Below are 21,135 nucleotides of genomic sequence, written 5' to 3' on the forward strand. Positions count from 1 at the left end.
ACAAAATATATATATAAAAAAATTATACAAATTTTATACATCTTTTTAATTATTATTTTTACAACGGTTATAGTGTCATTTTTTCTTATAAATTTCTGACGGCCCAAGAAAGTAAACAAGTTTGGACCAAAGACCCAATCAGGCCCAATGATGACGGGGTCACCTGACTGTGTACCTAACATAAAAGAGTTGTGACAAAGCTGTTGTCCTATTAGCAACACGTTACACCATATTTTCGAGCTCGTCAGCCATGGCTTCGAAACTCGTTCATAACCGACTGAGATCCCTATGCAGAATCTCTCAACTCAGCAATGCTCGTTTCAATAATAAACTCAGAGACCCCAATTCCAACTTCCCGTCGTTACATAATCAAGTAAAATGGCGATCTTATTCGGAAGTTTCTCAGCCAACTCCTATAAATCCTCCACCACCTCCATCCCCTAATCCCTCCACCACCTCTACAAGTTCTCTCAATGAATTTGAACTTGCTAAATTCTCCGCCATTTCCGAGACCTGGTATTATATAAAGTTCAAAGTTCCGCAATTTGTTCTTTTAATTGAGGCATAGTTGTTTTTGGTACTGAATTTGAGTTTAAAATCAGGTGGGATGCAGAAGGACCGTTTAAGCCATTACATATGATGAACCCTACGAGACTTGCTTTCATTAGGTCCTCTCTTTGTCGCCATTTCAGGTAATTATCATAGTATATTAGCGGCCTTCTTTTCAGGCTTATGTTAAAAAAATCATGCTGGGCTGGTTTTAGAGTTCGCTAGTACAGTGACCTCCCTCATTTGCAATTTGTGTGTAACAAACCCTCCCTTGTCAGATGGGGTAATCAGCAAATTTGTTCCTATTTTCCGTTATACTTTCTAGAAAAAGTTACTACAAAATTTGCACTTAAAATAAAAAACAGAAAATCAAATTATCCCTACCTTTGGCTCTACTTGAAAACTCTCAGAAGTGCATGTATTTATAAAGAAGCATTTGTATTTAGTGTATCAACGTCCTAACAATGTGTTGGTGAAAATACAAGGAATTACAATTGAAAAAATAAGATGAAGAAAAATAAATAAACATTCTCCAGCTTAGGCACGGATATGTCGCTCTTTTTAAGGAGATTCAAGCCCATTGTGATAGAATCTTCACCGATACAGCAGTAACACTATTGACTTGTCCCCTCCATATGACAGTGTCGTATGAATTGAACAAACTCCGGACAAGTTATTGAGTGGAAAGCCCCACCAAAAATGAACACCTTCCTTCAGGAAATAGTTTTCTCTATTGTAGAGAATAAGTTGAAGACTTACAAGGTAGTGGGATAGTAAAATTTTAGATCATGGGATGGTGGTTACAGATTTAAGCTTTAGTGGGTAATTAGTGATAGGTCATGGTATTAGTGGTTATATGAATTAAACCAAAGATAATGACCACTTTCTTGCCAATTTATAGCCACTAACATCACAAAAGTTAATGCACTTTAATATTATAATTTTAATACTATTAAAATGCACATAACACCAATACAATGTGTGGCTCAAGCTGAGTGAATTACTCTGATTTGAGATGGTGCGTTCTTATTCATGCAGTTTATTATGTACATCTTGACACTGCTCTACATGCAGTTTTTACTCTTGTTGTATCCCTGGAAGCTAATCTGTTTTTGTTGTATCAGAAAGGATCCAAATTGCACTAGACCTTTTGAAGGATTAAAGTTTGTCGATGTTGGTTGTGGAGGGGGAATTTTAACTGAGGTATACATTCTTTAAGCTTAGTACTCCATTAAGTTCACTTTTACATTTGCAGATGGCAGATTACTTTTCTCCTGTGAATATAGTTATTTGCCTATTTGAAACGTATGGCTTGTCACATCTCATTTTCCCTCTTAATTCAGCCTTTGGCTCGAATGGGAGCTACCATCATGGGAGTTGACGCTGTGGACAAAAATATTAAGATTGCTCGCCTTCATGCGGTATGTTTTACTCTTAGATGTTCCCATTGTGCACTATTAAACTGCTGTTTTAACTTTTAAGTCTTGTCTGGTTAATGTACAGTTTCTTTAAAGTTCTTTCACGCATGAAATATCACGAGCATGACATTTAAAAATATACGAGTCTTTTTATTGATTTTGAGTTTTCTGTAGACATCCTTACGACCTTACCTTGAGGGACAATTACAGTTTTGCTCCTGTCAGAATTATAGTTCGTTTGATGGTCAAAGAGATCTGGAAGAAAGAGGTACTAGGATTTTAACATTTAGAAAGGTTTTGAGCTTATCACTAGAATGTTTACTGTGAATCCGAAGTACCCAACGTTGACAGAAAATGCAAGAAAAGTTCCAATATAGAACATTTGGTTATCTGATGTTTCTTCTGTCTAGGTTTTGAATCCTACTTAAAGGTCCAGTAGAGATGAAGCAATGTAACTGTTGAAGAAACGAGATCTTTCTTCTGCCCTTTTAGGTGATCTGAAAATAAAGAAATGTTTAAATCTTAGGCATTATTGAGGGAGGTGGAGCAATATTCATTCGGATCAGTGCTTCATGCTGCTGGCATAGAAATAGTGTCATAAGTTTGGCCAGCAGATAAAGTAGACACATTACAAAGTCCAGGGATAAGCAACTTATGCATTTAGTAAATTTGGCACAAGAGGCTCTGATTAAGATGTCATGTTTTAACCAAAATGTGCAAAGCTCTGTCTGCCTCTTCCATTCTACGAGTCTCTTCCTTTTTGCATAAAATGGGAACAAGCCAGATTATCCTTTAGATCTTTGTTTTCGTGCAGTAATATATGCTATGATGTTCTGGGATGTTCGCCAAAAGTTTCACTCTAGCTGTTCCCATGATTGATATATACCAGAAAAATATTTTCAAAAGATTGCGTTTAAGGTGCACAGTTACTGAACTTTAGTCCATGTAATTGTGTCATAATCGTATTGGATAAAATATATGTAGGTATTGGATAAAATATATGTAGGGTACTAACTTTTGGTATGTGAACAAAAAAAAGGAGTTCCTTATTTTACGTTATATTTTCTGCACAGCATATCCCCATATCTAGATGTGCTTATCCTTCCAAGAGACCAAAGCACAACTCTTGAGCCCGCGACAACAATTTTCAGTGACAACTTCGGGTCTTTATGTACCAAACAGTAGTTTAAGAAATGAAAAACACAGGGCGTATTCTCTAAAATCATATCAGTGATGAAGTAATCGAAACAACTTTATAGAACTGATTAAGATTCAGCATTATTTTTGCTGTTTATTAAGCTGTAAATCCTATCTTAAATTCTATCATAGTTTTATGGGTGTGTGCCTAGAATTCATGTTCTGGTGTTAAATTCTGTTAAAATTGATTTTGCATTTTTTTTAAGAATAAAAAATTGATATTGTTTATTTTTGAAGTTATATATTCTTATGCTTCTTCCAGTATCTTTTTTGTTGATTCTGCTATGTAGAGAATGACATATAATACATGATATAGTGTTTAATTGGTGTCAGTTCTGCCTATTATCTTCGTGTGTCTCCATGTCATACCTATACAAATATGACAGTCAAACCCGTATCCATGCTATGTAGTGGATACTTATGGACTTTAATATTTCTTTCAGGATTTGGATCCAAAAGCGTCTTCAATTGAATATCGGTGCACAACCGCTGGTACATGTCTGTCTTGTTTGATGATAATTAAGTTCAAATATTGCTGACTTCTATGTGCATGTTAATTTTCTATTACAATATACAGTGATCGGAACCATTTAAAAAGGAACAGATCTATGAGCAGGTTTAGGTGCCGGAATTTGTTGGTGCCTTCTTTAATTGAGAATTGGAGAAGTAGTCCGCATTACATCAGCTATCATTATGAAACCATGTCAATGATCAAGCACTGGTTTTATCTGCTCAACCTATCAATTTGAAATGAATTTTGGCATCCCTCACTTTCATTCCTATATAATTGAAGTGGATTCTGATCAAAACTGTTGTATGTCATTGCCTTTTGCAAATTTTGTGTGGTTCTGATTTGAGCTGCAATAGTATGAAATTATCGCCATTTAACTGTGTGAACCACAAAAGAAAGTGCTCATGATTTGTTGGATCCTCGGATCATAATTGGTTAACCTCTTTCTTCCTTATGGAGATTATGGAGGTCGGTAATTGGTCGAGATAGTGTGCTAATTATTTGTAGCTTCATGATAATCAACATAAGAGTTAAAACCCTAACTCGCTGCATTCAGTACTTGCGTGGTTGGTGATGTCCTCACTGTGAATTTCACCTTCCAGCAGATGAATGCAGAGAAGAAAAACTCAATTGAAATGTCATGTACTTGGTCTACTATATTAAGTTCTGTCCACTTTATCTATTTCTCTCCATGAATGCTTTCTTCAGTGTAACATAATAAAAAACACTTATTAATCAAAAAAGATATGACTAAAATCATCAAGCTTCAGAAAGACTTGAATTAAAAACAGATTGCATATCCGATAATGGTATTTGAACTTGCAAAATTATTGGAGCGTGAGATTCCTCGTGAAAGAAAAAAGGTATGCAATAATTATTTTGGGGTAATCTTAGTTGTTCGTTACTTGTTTGTGTCTCTCCTTTAAATTCTAAAAATGTTTTTCTTTGTCGTTATGTTTGCTTTCCTGAAGAAATTATATAGTAGAAAAAGAAATTGACTTTGCCATGGCGCCTGTGCCTAATTAAATTCCAGAGCAGCTCCTTAAAATGTTTGAGAGATCATGAATCAAGCTAATCGTTTTAGTTATATGGCAATTACTCTTATGCCACAAAGACACGGAAACATTAATGATTTGATGCTTGTGTATGTTGCTGGTTTTTAATTATGTTGTATAACAACCTTGGCTGATGACATATGTCTTGAAACTGCAGGAAAATAGATTTTAGTAACCTTATTTTAAAATCCTGTGTTTATCTGGATCTCAAGATTATTCTTCGAAAAATGACACTATTGAATGTTATGTCAACAGAAAACCTGGTCGAAGAACAGAGACAATTTGATGCTGTAATTTCTTTAGAGGTATGATTTAGTAAGTAATACCTGACTCTGTTCTAAGATATTTTAACTTCTTAATTGCAATCCAATAGTTCTAGTAAGCTGTACTTACATCATTTGTATCTTTTGATTCGCAAGCTTTCACTATCTATTTGGACTTTGCGCAGTACATTGAGTAAAGTCCTTGGTCTTTTGAGCAGATTTACTCTTTTTTAACTTTGATGCACTTTCTCTCGTCTGATAATTGGAGGCCGTTAGAGTCAGACTGTTACATTTACTGATGCAGATGGATTTATGTAATTTGATACTTGTATTATAATTAAATAAGATGAAGTTGATAGGGATCAAACAGGTCAGATATAAACATTTGTATACACATTACACATGAACATCAACAACAACAACAACAACCCAGTAAAATCCCACAAGTGGGGTCTGGGGAGGGTAGTGTGTACGTAGACCTTACCCCTAGAGAGACTGTCTCCGAAAGACCCTCGATTCAAGATAATAAAAAGAAACAAAAGGAGAGGATATTAGATTCATCACGGAGATCATAGGAAAAATAGGAACATAAAATGCAGAAGAAAAATGCAAAGCAAAAACGGTGGCTAGTAAATGGATCCAACGTCGAAAAATAAAATAGTAAGACACGACATTGCCCCTAGCTCTCTTAGACAAAACCTTACCGGACTAGGCTCACAAAGGTATAAAGTAACGCAAGACTCAACTACCTCCTAGCCTACAACCGTAATACTCGACCTCCACAACGTCCTATCAAGTGTCATGTCCTCGGAAATCTGAAGTCTCGCCATATCCTGTCTGATCACCTCTCCCCAATACTTTTTAGGCCGCCCTCTACCTCTTCTCGTGCCATCCACAACCAGCCGCTCACACCTCCTTACTGGAGCATCTGGGCTTCTCCTTTGTACATGCCCGAACCATTTGAGCCTCGCTTCCCGCATCTTGTCCTCAATGGGAGCCACGTGCACCTTCTCCCGAATATCATAATTCCTAATCTTATCCATCCTAGTGTGCTCGCACATCCACCTCAACATCCTCATTTCTGCTACTTTCATCTTTTGGATATGTGAGTTCTTAATAGGCCAACACTCAGCCCCATACATCATGGCCGGTCTAACCACCGCTTTGTAGAACTTACCTTTGAGTATCATTGGCGCTCTCCTGTTACACAAGACTCCAGATGCTAACCTCTACTTCATCCATCCTACCCCAATACGGTGTGTGACATCCTCGTCGATCTCCACTCACTCGTGGATAACCGAACCAAGGTACTTGAAACTGCCTCTACTTGGGATAACCTGTGACTCAAGCCTCACATCGACGTCCACTTCCCCCGGCTCAGCGCTGAACTTACACTCGAGGTATTCTGTCTTCGTTCTGCTTAGTTTGAAACCCTTAGACTCAAGAGTCTGTCTCCAAACTTCCAATCTCTCGTTAACACCGGCTCGTGACTCATCAATCAGAACTATGTCATCAGCGAATAGCATGCACCATGGCACCTCCCCTTGAATTTGGTTTGTTATCGCATCCATCACCAGGGCAAATAAGAATGGACTGAGCGCAGAGCCTTGGTGTAGCCCCATTTCAACCGGAAAATGCTCAGAGTCGCCTCTTACTGTCCTAACCCGAGTCTTAGCCCCATCATACATGTCCTTAATTGCCATAATATAAGGAACCGACACACCTTTTGCCTCCAAGCATATCCAGAGAACTTCTCTAGGAACCTTGTCATACGCTTTCTCTAGGTCAATAAACACCATGTGCAGATCCTTCTTCTCTCTCTGTACAGTTCCACCAACCTCCTAAAAAGGTGTATAGCTTTTGTGGTGGAACGGCCCGGCATGAACCCGAACTGGTTGTCGGATATAGACGTTGTCATCGTCACCCTCGCTTCAACCATCTCTCCCATACTTTCATGGTATGACTTAGTAATTTGATACCCCTATAATTGTTACAACTCTGGATATCACCTTTGTTCTTATACAATGGAACCACCGTACTCCACCTCCACTCAGTCGGCATCCTCTTGGCCTTAAAAATAACATTAAACAACCCAGTCAACCACTCCACACCTGCTCTTCCTACACACTTCCAAAATTCCACTGGAATCTCGTCTGGCCCGGTCGCTCTGCCCCTACTCATCTTACGCATAGCCCCCGCGACCTCCTCGACCTCGATACGCCTGTAGTGCCCAAAGTCACAGTGACTTTTGGAATGCTCCAATTCGCCTAGCACAATATCACGATCCCCTTTTTCATTCAGAAGTTTATAAAAGTAAGTCTGCCATCTCCTCTTAATCTGGGCATCTTCTACCAGTACTCTACCATCTTCATCCTTGATGCATCTCACTTGGTCCAAATCTCGAGCCTTCCTCTCTCTCAACTTGGCCAGCCGAAATAACTTCTTCTCCCTGCCTTTTTTCCCAGTTCCTCGTACATGCGACAATAAGCCGCAGTCTTAGCCTCCGTGACCGACATTTTAGCTTCCTTCCTAGCTACCTTATAACTCTCCATGCACGCTCGCCTATCCTCCTCACCTATGCTCCCAACTAACTTCAGCTATGCCGCCTTCTTCGCTTCCACTTTACCTTGGACCACTTCATTCCACCACCAGTCTCCTTTATGCCCACCAGAGCCACCGGTCGAGACCCCTAACACCTCTCTTGCAGACTCCCTTATGCAGTCTGCTGTCGCTGACCACATAATGTTCGCATCCCCACTGCTCCTCCAAGCTCCCATAGTTGACAACCGGCACTCCAACTCTTGGGCTTTATCCTTAGTCAAGGCTCCCACCTGATTCTTAGTTTTCCCCGAGCAGACCTTTTCCTCTTCTTTAACCTAATACCAACATCTAGCACCAAAAGTCTATGCTGCGACACGAGTGTCTCACTTGGATATTGGAATCACCTTGCAGTCCTTGCACAACCCGCTGTCACACCTCCTGAGAAGGAGATAGTCGATCTGGGTCTCCGCTACCGCATTTTGAGAAGTAATCAAATGCTCTTTCCTTTTTGGAAATCTAGAGTTCGCAATCACCAACCCAAAAGCCTCAGCGAAGTCCAACAGCGATGTACCTCCTCCGTTCCTCTCCCCAAAACCAAAGCCTCCATGCACCTCGCCATAACCACCTGCAGTCACCCCAATTTGACCATTGAATCCCCTCCTATGAATAGCTTCTCTGTAGGCGGAACCTGGTGCACAATCTCATCTAACCCCTCCCAGAAGCGTCGTTTAACCTCCTCATCTAGGCCTGCATGCGGCGCATAGGCACTAACAATGTTCAGGGTGTACTCTCCAACCACCAACTTAATAACCATCAATCTATCATTCATTCGTCTAACCTCAACCACAGACTCTAAGTTCCCTATCCACCAAGATACCCACTCCATTCTTACCTCTCTGGACTCTCGAGTACCAAAGTTCATACCCGTCTGCATCCTTCGCCCTCGACCCTACCTACCTTGTCTCTTGGACACACGCTATATTGACCCTCCTCTTCTGGAGAATCTTCGCCAACTCTATAGACTTACTCGTCAGTGTACCCACGTTCCATGACCCAATTCTTAACCTATAGACACCCATGTCTCCTTTGCCTCTCTCGCCTCCCGACCCACCCCCTAAACCCTGCCCTACCTCCCGCCCCACCCCGCGCTCCCCCCAAGGACATGACCTCACTCGACCATCCCAGACCACAACCACTATACCTACAACAGACTAAGGGAAAATCACTAACACACACAAGGCAACAGACCAAGCTAGACAAAGACAGGCTGCAACTAAAGGCGCACTAATACTGTGGATAAACTAATAGGAACTAAGATTGCAACAATTTAACTAACACAATAAAGGGGAAAGACAAACAGGAGGTACCAACTCCCGCAAGTAGAACCTGGGAATTGCCTTGGTATATGCAACGTTGCGTCCACCTATCACGTTCTTGTCCAGCTCACGCCGCCCCTCGTTGACCCTCGCCGGGATTGTTCCTTATGTTTGCACACGCACGTACCGCTCACCGCTAATAGCCACAGTCCCTAACCTGAAATACACACAAACACCACGAAGACAAACAATGGGGGTTGTCACTGCTACCACTGGTGAGGCCCCACCCGTAGCAAAGGAGCGCAAAAATGTTGTAATAAAACCTTAAATTGTTTTTTGAGTAAATTAAATAATAAATAAATAAGTAAATAATAGTCAAAAGAAGAATCCGGCGGCACCGGTAACGAGAACGCGTCCAAAATATACAAAAAATAATAATAAAATAACAATACCCAGATGCCAAATTATCTAGGATAATGCAAATATTTTCATCTATACATTCAAAACAAAGGGAATTAGATTCTTACAAGTATATTATTACACTATTAATATACTTGAAGAAATGTGTTTACCTTAGAAGTGAAGTAGCTGAAGAAGCAGAGAAAGGAGAAAGAAACGGGAGGGGCAGATCTGACGAGTTTAGAAGAAAGAGGAGGGGAGGGAGGAAGAGAGAGAAGAGAAGAAGGAGAAAAGATACAGAGAAAGAGAAAGAGAGGAGGACTTACCTGTACCCGGTGAGAGGTCGCCGGATTTACGTCGGCGTGATAATGGTCTCACGACGGTGGAAGACGATATAGTGACAAAGTGATGGGTAAAGAGACGTTAGAGAGAAAAAGTACAAACAGACCTCAGTCGGCCCAAAGCTATACATTACACATGAACATATGAAACGAATAAAGGCACTACTGGCCGGCTTTCTCAATCTTCAATCTAACTTCAGAAATTGAATAAGCCCACTTGACGAGATTAGATCTAATTCTCTTTCTAACATTTTTGGATTGACAGGAAGCTTTCTTGCTGTGTGATTCTGCCCCCCACTCTGCCAGCAGCCTATGTGTCGATCTATACCCAGTTGATCTACCGCTATTTTACTTTGCACGTTCTGGATAGGCGCGCATCCTCATAGAGCGAGGGGTAGAAAAGATCAATGAAAGACTAGAGCGCGAGCTAGCTGATCTACCGACAAGTCCTTGATTTCTTATCCGCGAAGGCAGACTTGGACTCATTGAAGAAAGCACTTGAGGTGAAGACCAATGAGCGATTGCGACAACTACGGACCCCTTAACTAGGTTTTTTACTAATACTAACTAATAGGCTTTCAGAAGCTTTTCCACACAAAGAGGGGAGGAAGTGCTTGCTGCCAACTTGCCAGACGAGCGGACATCTGAGCTCAGCAGCGCATTTACTATTTGGAGATGGATGGCGCCAGACAGGGTAAAAAGAAGGATTTTTTTCCATTAGCCGAGGAAAGAAGTAGCAAAGGAATATCGCTACCGTGGGAAAAAAAGAAAAACGTAGGATAGGAAGCTCTATTTGATCGAAGGGATGGCTAAAAGGCCAAATCCGGCTAAAAACAAAAAGAAGAGATCAAGGAGAGGGAGCTAGACTCACACTTGCAAGAGAGCGACCGGCAGATCTAAAACAGCTATAGTAAAGTAGAACGAAAGTACCTCCCAAAGGTTCTACCTTTTCTTGTGCGTTCGGGAATAAATAGAAAGTTTCTAAATGTATAGAAGACTCTCGATTGATTGGTTGTAATGTTCACGAGGTTGTATATAATCCAATGTTCAGTGATATGACTTTCCTACTGACTGAATTGCTTGAATTAGTTGAAGGTGCGGAGTCTTCTTCTTTTGATTTGAGACGAATTCATTTTTCTACTGAAAGTGCTTTTGATAGGGAATAGGGAAAAGCCTTGCCTTATTCAAGAGTACCAGGAAGGAGAAGAATAAGCATTACCTCTGTTGAAGGAAGAAGCCCCTCCCTTTGCTTATTTATTCTTCCTGGTCTTCGGGTCTCATCTGAACGGCTCGCTGCCTATTTAGTTAGATTTTTAGTTTTGATTCCAGAACAGAACTAGAGATCCTGGCCCCCTCCCTTGAAAGCTCCTGGTGCTGCGACTATCACCGGTAAGTTGCGTCGGATCAACATCGGGATTAAAATAAACTGCAAAAGCAACTAAGTCAACGCCTATTTGCTGTGGATCTACTGGCCCGGACGCTTAAATCTATTCCACCGCAAACTACCGAATATACTAATGCAGGATCTTCTGCTGCTTTTGTTGTTATTGTTCTCACCTGTCACTACGCCACCTCAGCAGCTGGGACTCCCTAACCTTTTCTATCTATCTTTAGAAGTAGGGCGAGTGAGTCCGTTCCTTTCCCGTGAAGGTTTTGGGATATGTGACCAGATGCTTCCTCCAGATCTAACGTCTCTATCAACTAAATTCTCTTTTCTTCACCGGATCGATACTAACTTACCTACTCCTGCTCCTACCGGATCCAAGAGGGCCGATGCCCGATTCCCCGACCCATTACTCATTCCTTCCCGACTCGATAGGGATTGCAATCTCGAGAGAGGGAGCAACAATTGACCTCCTACAATAGGTAGATGGGGTGGGCTACGATGGATACAGTGAAATCAATCCTTATTCCGCACTCCCTCTCACCGGCCTGAAACATATATAAATCATGAATTCTTCAGAGCGGGCCGGCAGGCCGGGCGTACGGGGACCGTCGAAGAAGTGCCTCAACGCGCCGCAGCCACTACTTTGACTCCTTTTATGCAATTATGAACTCCACGGAACTTTATCAATTCCAACGCAACTTATCCTTTTGGAGCTGACGTAACAAACTACGCGAGCCTCCCAACGAAGCCAACATAAATCCGATCCGAATAAAAAAAATAAAAGGAAGTTTTATTATTGTGGTATACCAGCCACCTGTTCTGGAACTTCCAGTTCCAATCGAAGCATATAGATCCGTAAATAGATTTGTATGTATAGCCACTTCAGTCGTGCTCGTCCTTTCTCGAAAGTATCTTTTTTCTGGGAACATGGTCAACCAGAAATTATTATGTTCGCGATTCTTCATCCACCGATGGAAAAAATGCTCCAGTTTTCCATTCTCATATGAGGCCGGAAAGTGGATTGGCAACAGGTCGGCACGAAGTGATTCATCATGCTCAAACATGAGCCGATCGCTCGTTAGGGACGGTTTATAGATCATCAAATTCCCACAAATGGAATGAAAAGTGGGTCCATGTAAATGATCAAGACCTCGCAAACAACAACGCTCCTTCCCCATATGGAGTTCGGAACCCAAAGGCAATCGTTGAGTGAACTGTATCTTTTTTGTGTTAGTTGACCTAAGCGGCCAGATGAAGAAGACTGGCGCCTACTAAAATAAAGGGGAGTAAATGATGAAGACTAAAAAAACGATTTAAGGTGGCATTGTCCACGGAGAACCCACCCCAAAGCCAAGTCACTATGGTATCTCCTACTACAGGTATGGCGCTAGCTAAGCTTGTAATTACTGTAGCTCCCCAAAAGCTCATCTGACCCCAAGGTAGTACATATCCTATAAAAGCTGTCACAATCATTAATAGGAAGATTACAACTCCGAGACACCGAACAAATTCCCTAGGACTGCTATAACTGGCATGATATAGACCACGAAAAATATGAAGGTGAACCACAATGAAAAACATACTTGCCCCATTAGCATGCATATAACGGAGCAACCAGCCCCCTTCAACATCTCTCATAATGTGTTCTACGCTGTTGAAAGCTAGATCCACATGAGGTGTGTAATGCATAGCTAAAAAAACGCCAGTCACTATCTGAATGACTAAACAAATACCAGCTAACGAACCGAACCCCCACCAATAACTAAGATTGCTCGGGGTTGGATAATCTATCAAATGCTGATTAAGTGTGGAGGATATAGGTTGTTTAAGAAGAGAGAGTCGTTGGTTCCTTATAGTCATTTATTTATTTATCTTTTCTATCGTGACAACTCTTGTTCCCCCACCTTTTAGCGTTCTAGGCCCTACTATGCATTCAAATTAGAGTACCCTTTCTTCCACTTCCGAAAGATAGATGGGGTATACATCGAAAAAAAGCATCGAAGGGGTTGGATCACCCTGGGTTATTGAAGAGTCGTCCGACTCCTTCCCTTTTTTCGGAAGAAAGGTGGGATCCGGACAAAATCGATGAAACGGAAGAAATCCGAGTGAATGGAAAGGACAAAATAAAGGAGAAATTCCACTCTCACCTTACAGAGATAGGATATAATTGTAATTTTGAATTAAAATCAAATGTGAATTAAAAAATAAAAAATAACTACTTTCATTATTATTAAATGTTAATAAACAAGACTTTTTCTTAACTCCTCTTTGACTTCACATAGTTTTTCACTCCTTTCCCTCATAGCGGAATAGTAGGTTTTATTACCTACAAACCAAAATACCCGCATTAGCTCTCCCTGAAAGGAGAAGGAAGGTTGGAATGCCAACAGGCGTCTATTATTGAATTCACCCGACTCCTGACTCATTGTACTAGTTACTGCTATAGCTAGTGTTGTATTGGTGTATTGCTAGTGAACTTACAAAGCGAGCTGTAAAGGTAGAAAAAAAACAGATCAATCAAGAGATAGTGGTTCTAAGCAAGGACGGACGACTGAGGATTGGCCGGGGAGAGTCGTCTCAAATGCTGATACCATTTTATAAATAAGCCAATAAAAAAAAGACAAGTAGAAGCCAATGAAAGTGAAAGAGGAGTAAGTAGGGTACGACGAAGCCCTAGGCCTAAGGGGCAGTGCGTAAACAATTACAAATCACATGGTTTTGTACTGATCCGCTTTCGAGCTGTTGAGTGACGATTGGCCGAGGGGCCCTTTTTTCTTTTATAAGGGAAGAGATTGTAGCGGGGTACAAATAGGCCGGGACGAGTAGGCAAGCATGCGGGTGTGGGAAGAGAATATTTGGGCCTAGTTTAAGGTGATTTCAACTCCTTGTTTTTTTCTTTTTAAAGGTCCATTTGCATTATCTTTTTATTCTGCATTTTTATAGTTGGGTTTGGTTATTTTGATTTTTATTTAAGCCGATAAACAAGCATATACTGGAGTAGTGTATAAGTAACCTCTTAAATGGTTGAATGTAAATGACATGTTACAAAGCGATGGACATAATGAACATGAGCTAGGAAGTCTGAATGCTGAAGTGAAAATGCAACATTCGGGTCAAAACTTCTCCTGTTCTGAGTTCCCAACTTTTGATCCGATCTATACTAATATGTGAATCTTATTTTCGTCTTTGCGTAGGTGATTGAGCATGTAGCAGATCCTGCTGGATTCTGCAAGTCACTATCAGCATTGACCATCCCTGGTGGCGCTACTGTTATATCCACAATTAATCGTTCAATGAGAGCATATGCAACAACGATTGTTGCAGCAGAGTATCTCCTGCATTGGGTACATATATTTAGTAATTCCTACTAAATTCTGGTCATTGTTGGTTTATGTCTACTCAGATGGATTGATTTCTTGCAAAACTTAAATGATCCCAAAATGAACCATAGCTATGCATATATGATATTTGTGTATGGAGGATTGCTGGTGCACTTTAAAACTATGGAGCCAGTTAAAGGAAAGGTGTTTGTGGATAGTTCTCTATGTATTTCTTCTTTTAGCTTAAATTGAACTTTCAATTTATGCGGATCATGTTAATGTTCTTGCTTTATCATACGTGTAAATGGAAACAATTCTGTTTAGCGCGTTATCTCCTGGATTTAAAGATGATTATGCTTCAAGGTATGCCAATTACGTTCTGCTATTGAATTTGCTAGGATTCATCTTGCTGATATATACTATCGTTTTCTGTGCACAAGAGTTGCCATGTTAAACGGAAAATTTCTGCTGATTATCTGTAGCAAGGAAATATGGAAAGTTGGTGTTCCTCGAGTATCAGCCCTGCTTCCCATGTCTGTGTTTGTTTGTCGCCTTCTTGCATTTGCTTTCATAGAGTTAGAAGAGAGGAAGAGTTTAGATTGATTTTACCATTCCAAGAACATAATGGTTGTACATTGATCATATTGCTGTCAGCTTAACTAAACATATTCTAATAGTTCTAAATGGACTTTTGCAGCTTCCTAAAGGGACGCATCAATGGTCAAGCTTTGTAACCCCAGAAGAACTAGTCCTCATTCTTCAACGTGCTTCTATAACTGTAAGTGGACTACCTGCCTTTCTGTTTACAGCTAAATCATTATCAACCCCATTTCTGTGTTTTTGCGCCACTCGGAATGGTAATCTTGTGCATTTGTTAGGTGCAAGAGATGGCTGGATTTGTATACAACCCTTTGACAGGTCGTTGGTTTTTATCTGATGACATCAGTGTTAATTATATTGCTTTGGGAACAAAACCAGCCAATAGCGATGAAACTCTAGATTAAGTTGCAATAAAGTTGCCGAATTAATTCTGCTCTTATCTCTTAAGCCATCCTGCAATTGTATGTAATCTCTTTTTTCCACTTTGTTGGATGGTGAATGCAATGCCCAACCATCTGTTCTCACATTTTTTATTTTCCCTTGGAGGGTTTGAGCTATGTAATTTTTCTTTTTGAATACTCTGAATTACTAGCAAAAATCATGGTATTGGGAAATACATCAAGTTATAGACAAATTTCAAAACTGGGAATAGTGTAAGGAGACTAAAGTCTGGCCACTTCTGTTACTATTTTTTCGAAGAAATCTTTTCTTATAATACAGTACCATGAGCCTGGAAAAAGGGAGTGCGTTCCAAACATCTCCACACCCATGTCGCTGCTTTGTGCAACTCATGGCAGGCTTCCTTCTATTGCAGGCGAAGCTTGTGTTTTTCTTTGTTGTGAGGTTTCTTTCATCTTATTTATTGTATTCATCGAGCTAGTAGGGTAAGTATATTCGTCCATCAAGAATATGTATAGTTAGTCGGGGATGCAACTACAATCAGAAGACAAGAAGCCTTGTCTCAGTAGCTAATGGCTCATAGCTTGACCTCCCGTAGCAGGTTGAGAATCAAGCAAGTACAAGATCCATGTAAGTCCTGTGACGAGAATTGGTGGGGTTCAGACATTGGTATAGGATCTTTAAGACAGATTTTAAAGAACCTCGTGGTGAACTTCGTGGTACTATTTGATTGCATCGTACTTTACCGCGATTTCTGATCTGTGGTGAATGTTAGGGAAGTTTGAGACGATTTTTAGGTAAACAAAGACAAGAGCATGTTTGGAAAGTCATCTAGGAATTGGATTTGGATGTAATTACATAGTTTGGCATGTTTGTTTGGCCAAGTAATTACTTGGTCAACATGAAATTGGATGTAATTGGAGGGGTGTAATTACATTCTCCAATTCTCAAGGGGAGGTGAGAATTGATGGTAATTACACTGTGTAATTACAAGGTTGCCTTTTAGTTTCTTTCATTTTTATTTTTATTTTAATTTATTTTCTTTTTAACTTTTTATTTCTATTTTTTTATTTTATTTTTACTTTTAATTTTTCTTTTGAAATTTTAAAATATATTTTTCTTTGTACACTATTTATTATTTATTTCTCTACCTTTACTTCTTGTCATTTCATGTAATTGCTTATATTTTTATTTATTTATTTTGTTATTCTATTTTTTGAAACTACACCTCCTAATATTAGAAATAATGAGTCATTAACAAACTTGACATATAATGAGTGATGCAATTAAAGCGGAATATCATTGTTGGATGTAGTTATAAACTTATTATGTTTCCTAATCTTAAGTTGTAGTGGAACTTACTATTATTATGTTGGAATTTGACATATGTTAAACTTTTTTTTTTTTTTTTTTGGATTTTAAAATTGTGTTATATTCATGGTTCCAATTTACTTGTTTTAGTAGTATTGACTCACATTGCATGTTGTTCATTTTTTAGTTAGAATTGATAGATTAGTTTTCTCAAATATTTGAATAATGTTATGACATTATATTTATAAATATTAATTTATTTTATCAAACAAGAATTCCATGATATTCTTACAAAATGTATGTTTTTAGTTTTTGTAAGTATCTAAACTAAATATTATTAATTTGAAATATATATAAAAATTATTTTTTCAATATTAGTTTTAAATATATTATTACTAATTAATGTATTTTCACGAAAAAATATACATCTTAAATACCAAATATTATCATTTATACTCATAAAATTTATAGGCATAAATATTAACTTTTAAGTTTTGATAATTACTTCATTTAAATTTTAGTCTAACTGTGTAATTATACTTGTGCAATCAAACAGTAAACGAGTAATTACACTATGACAAACAAACGTATCGTCGTAATTACACAACTATATAATTACTAGGTTGTATAATTACTACAATAGTAATTACACCAATTTCAATTAATTGGTGGCTTTTCAAACATACCCTTAATAATCAAATGTAATGTCTTAAAATGGATCTCGTCGTTTAACACCATGAAGCAGACGTGAGAGAAACTTTTTGTCGACGTGAGAGATACACCTCGTATGCTTTTGATGACCATAAATACAACAACAACAACAACAACAACAACAACAACCCAGTGTAATCCCACAAGTGGGGTCTGGGGAGGGTAATATGTACGCAGACCTTACCTCTACCCGAGAGGCAGAGAGGCTGTTTCCAGGAGACCCTCGGCTCAAAGAGGCAACAAGAGACACTATATTAGTACTATCAATAGACTCATAATAAAACAACATAAAATACCATGAAATCCATAACATAACATAAATGCCATAAAAAACAAAGTAACAGCAATATAAGAGATATAGGAAATACGAGAAAGATATAAGGTATTAATACACAGCAGATAAAGCCCATCATCAGTAGTTGATCAATAGCATCCTAAGACTAACTCCTAACTGGCTAGTCTCACTCTAGTGCGCTGTAAAAAAGACATCACAATTTCCCCTAACCTACAACCTTAATGCTCGATCTCCACAATTCCCTGTTTAGGGCCATGTCCTCAGTAACCCTAAGTCGCGCCATATCCTGCTTGATCACCTCTCCCCAATACTTCTTAGGTCTCCCTCTACCTCTCCTCGTACCCACCACCGCCAGTCGTTCACACCTTCTCACCGGTGCATCAGTGTTCCTCCTCTGAATGTGCCCGAACCATCTGAGTCTTGCTTCCCGCATCTTGTCCTCCATGGGGGCCACACCCACCTTCTCTCGAATATCTTCATTTCTAATCTTATCCTTCCTTGTATGCCCGCACATCCACCTCAACATCCTCATCTCTGCAACTTTCATCCTCTGGATGTGTGAGATCTTCACCGGCCAACACTCGGTCCCATACAACATAGCAGGCCTAACCACTGCCCTATAAAATTTACCTTTCAGTAACAGTGGCACTTTCTTGTCACACAGGACTCCCGTCGCTAACCTCCATTTCATCCACCCCACCCCTATACGGTGTGTGACATCCTCGTCGATCTCCCCGGACCCCTGAATAAACGACCCCAGGTACTTGAAACTACCCCTCTTAGGGATGACTTGAGAATCAAGCCTCACTTCCACTCCCGCTTCCGTCGGCTCTGCCCCAAATTTGCACTCAAGGTATTCCGTCTTCGTCCTGCTCAACCTGAAACCTTTGGACTCAAGGGTATGTCTCCAAACCTCTAACCTCTCGCTGACGCCGCGTCGTGTCTCGTCGATTAGGACTATGTCATCAGCAAATAGCATGCACCATGGCACCTCCCCTTGAATATGATGCGTTATAGCATCCATCACCAGGGCAAATAGGAAAGGGCTGAACGCAGACCCTTGGTGCAACCCCGTAATAACCGGAAAATAATCGGAATCGCCTCCTGCTGTCCTAACCCGAGTCTTAGCTCCATCATACATGTCCTTAATCGCCCTAATGTAGGCAACCGGGACCCCTTTAGCCTCTAAGCATCTCCATAAGACCTCCCTAGGAACCCTGTCGTACGCTTTCTCTAGATCGATAAACACCATGTGGAGATCCTTCTTCTTATCCCTGTATTGTTCCACCATCCTCCTAATAAGGTGGATAGCTTCTGTGGTAGATCGCCCCGGCATGAACCCGAACTGGTTGTCTGAAATAGACACCGTCCTTCGCACTCTCATTTCTACCACTCTCTCCCAAACTTTCATGGTATGACTTAGTAATTTAATACCCCTATAGTTGTTACAGATCTGGATATCGCCTTTGTTCTTATACAACGGGACCATTGTACTCCACCTCCACTCTTCGGGCATCCTATTAGTCTTGGATATAACATTAAGCAACTTAGTAAGCCATTCCAAGCCTGCTCTACCCACACACCTCCAAAGCTCAACCGGAATTTCATCTGGTCCGGTAGCTCTGCCCCTTCTCATCTTACGCATTGCCTCCATGACCTCATCGACCTCAATGTCCCGACAATCACTTAGTTCATGGGGGCTGTCGGCGTTCCTCAATTAACCTAGTACAATATTCTGATCCCCTTCCTCATTTAGAAGTTTATGAAAGTAGGTCTGCCATCTCCTCTTAATCTGGTCATCCCCCAACAAAACTTTGCCGTCCTCATCTTTTATGCACCTCACTTGGTCCAAATCTCGAGTCGTCCTCTCTCTCACCTTAGCGAGTCGGAGTAACTTCTTCTCCCCGCCTTTGTTCCCTAGTTCCTCATACAAACGAGCAAAAGCTGCCATCTTTGCCTCCTTCCTAGCTACCTTATATCTCGCAATGTTCGCTCTCTTCTCCTCCTCTCCAGTGCTCCCCACTAACCGTAGGTAAGCCACCTTCTTCGCTTCCACTTTACCTTGTACAACTGCATTCCACCACCAGTCTCCTTTGTGGCCACCGGTGCGGCCTGAAGATACCCCTAACACCTCTCTCGCCGCCTTCCTTATATAGTCCGCCGTCGTCGACCACATAGTGTTTGCGTCCCCACTACTTCTCCAAGCTCCCATTGCCGACCACCTTCCTTCCAATTCCTGGGCTTTAACCTTAGTCAAGGCGCCCCACCTAATCCTCGGGCGGCCTCGTACTGACCTCTGTTTCCTTCTTATCATAATACTAACGTCCATCACCAAGAGCCTATGTTGCGTTGCAAGGGTCTCACCTGGGATAACTTTGCAATCCTCGCACAACCTTCTGTCGCATCTCCTGAGGAGGAGATAGTCAATTTGAGTCTTCGCCACCGAACTTTGGTAAGTAACCAAATGCTCCTCTCGCTTCGGAAAACTCGAGTTTGCAATCACTAGATCGAATGCCTTGGCAAAATCCAGCAGTGAGGTGCCCCCTCCGTTCCGTTTCCCGAAACCAAAGCCGCCATGCACCTCAGTATAACCACCTGCCGACGACCCAATATGACCATTGAAATCCCCTCCTATGAATAACCTCTCGGAAGGCGGAATACTACGAACAATGTCATCCAACCCTTCCCAAAAATACCTTTTAATCTCCTCATCACAACCTACTTGCGGTGCGTACGCGCTAACGACGTTTAAAGTACACTCACCCACCACCAATTTAATAGTCATTAGTCTATCATTCACACGCCTGACCTCTACCACCGACTCCCTAAGATGGCTATCTACTAGGATACCCACTCCATTCTTACCCCTCACGACTCCAGAATACCACAACTTATACCCATCCGCGTTTCTCGCCCTCGATCCGACCCACCTAGTCTCTTGGACACACGCTATATTAATCTTTCTCTTCTGAAGGATCTTCGCCAACTCTATAGACTTACTCGTTAGCGAACCTATGTTCCATGACCCGATTCTCAACCTATAGGCTCCCTGGCCCCCTCTACCTCCCCTGCCTCCTGACCCACCCCCTGACCCCGGGCCCACTCTTTGCCCCACACTCTGCCCCACCTGAGGACATGCCTTTAATCTATCATCCCAGACCGCCGCCACTACACCTACGACAGATCTACAAAAGACTCGCTAGTGCACAATGGACAACAAATCAAACTAGAAGGAAACAAGTGACTACCTGTACACCTATTGGATGATTTAACTATTGTGATCTAAAGTAACATCAATTTAGCTAAAACCAAAAGGAAAACAGTAGAACGGGAGGTACCAATTCCCGAGAACCATAAATGTAAACTTAAATTGGCCAACTCTTGACTCCTCAATACCCATAGTTGAATTACAGTACTAAGAGTTATTGCTTGACTCTTAACACGTTGTTGAGGAGCATATAACACGTGGGTTATATAATGTTATTTTAAGTTGTTTCAATTGGAGATAAAACACATTTTTTT

General features: G+C 40.7%; 1 protein-coding gene across 1 annotated transcript; it reads left to right on the forward strand.

Moving 5' to 3' along the window:
* Positions 1-216: 216 nt before the first annotated feature.
* On the forward strand, positions 217-15,531 carry LOC104217617 (ubiquinone biosynthesis O-methyltransferase, mitochondrial). Its single transcript, XM_009767911.2, has 9 exons — positions 217-516; positions 603-692; positions 1,674-1,752; positions 1,893-1,970; positions 3,608-3,656; positions 4,986-5,035; positions 14,172-14,321; positions 14,995-15,075; positions 15,176-15,531. The coding sequence occupies exons 1-9, from the start codon at positions 251-253 to the stop codon at positions 15,299-15,301; spliced, it is 969 nt and encodes a 322-aa protein (XP_009766213.1). The 5' UTR covers positions 217-250; the 3' UTR covers positions 15,302-15,531.
* Positions 15,532-21,135: the final 5,604 nt, after the last annotated feature.

This window comes from Nicotiana sylvestris, chromosome 7, assembly GCF_000393655.2.
Source record: "Nicotiana sylvestris chromosome 7, ASM39365v2, whole genome shotgun sequence".
NCBI classification, from domain to species: domain Eukaryota; kingdom Viridiplantae; phylum Streptophyta; class Magnoliopsida; order Solanales; family Solanaceae; genus Nicotiana; species Nicotiana sylvestris.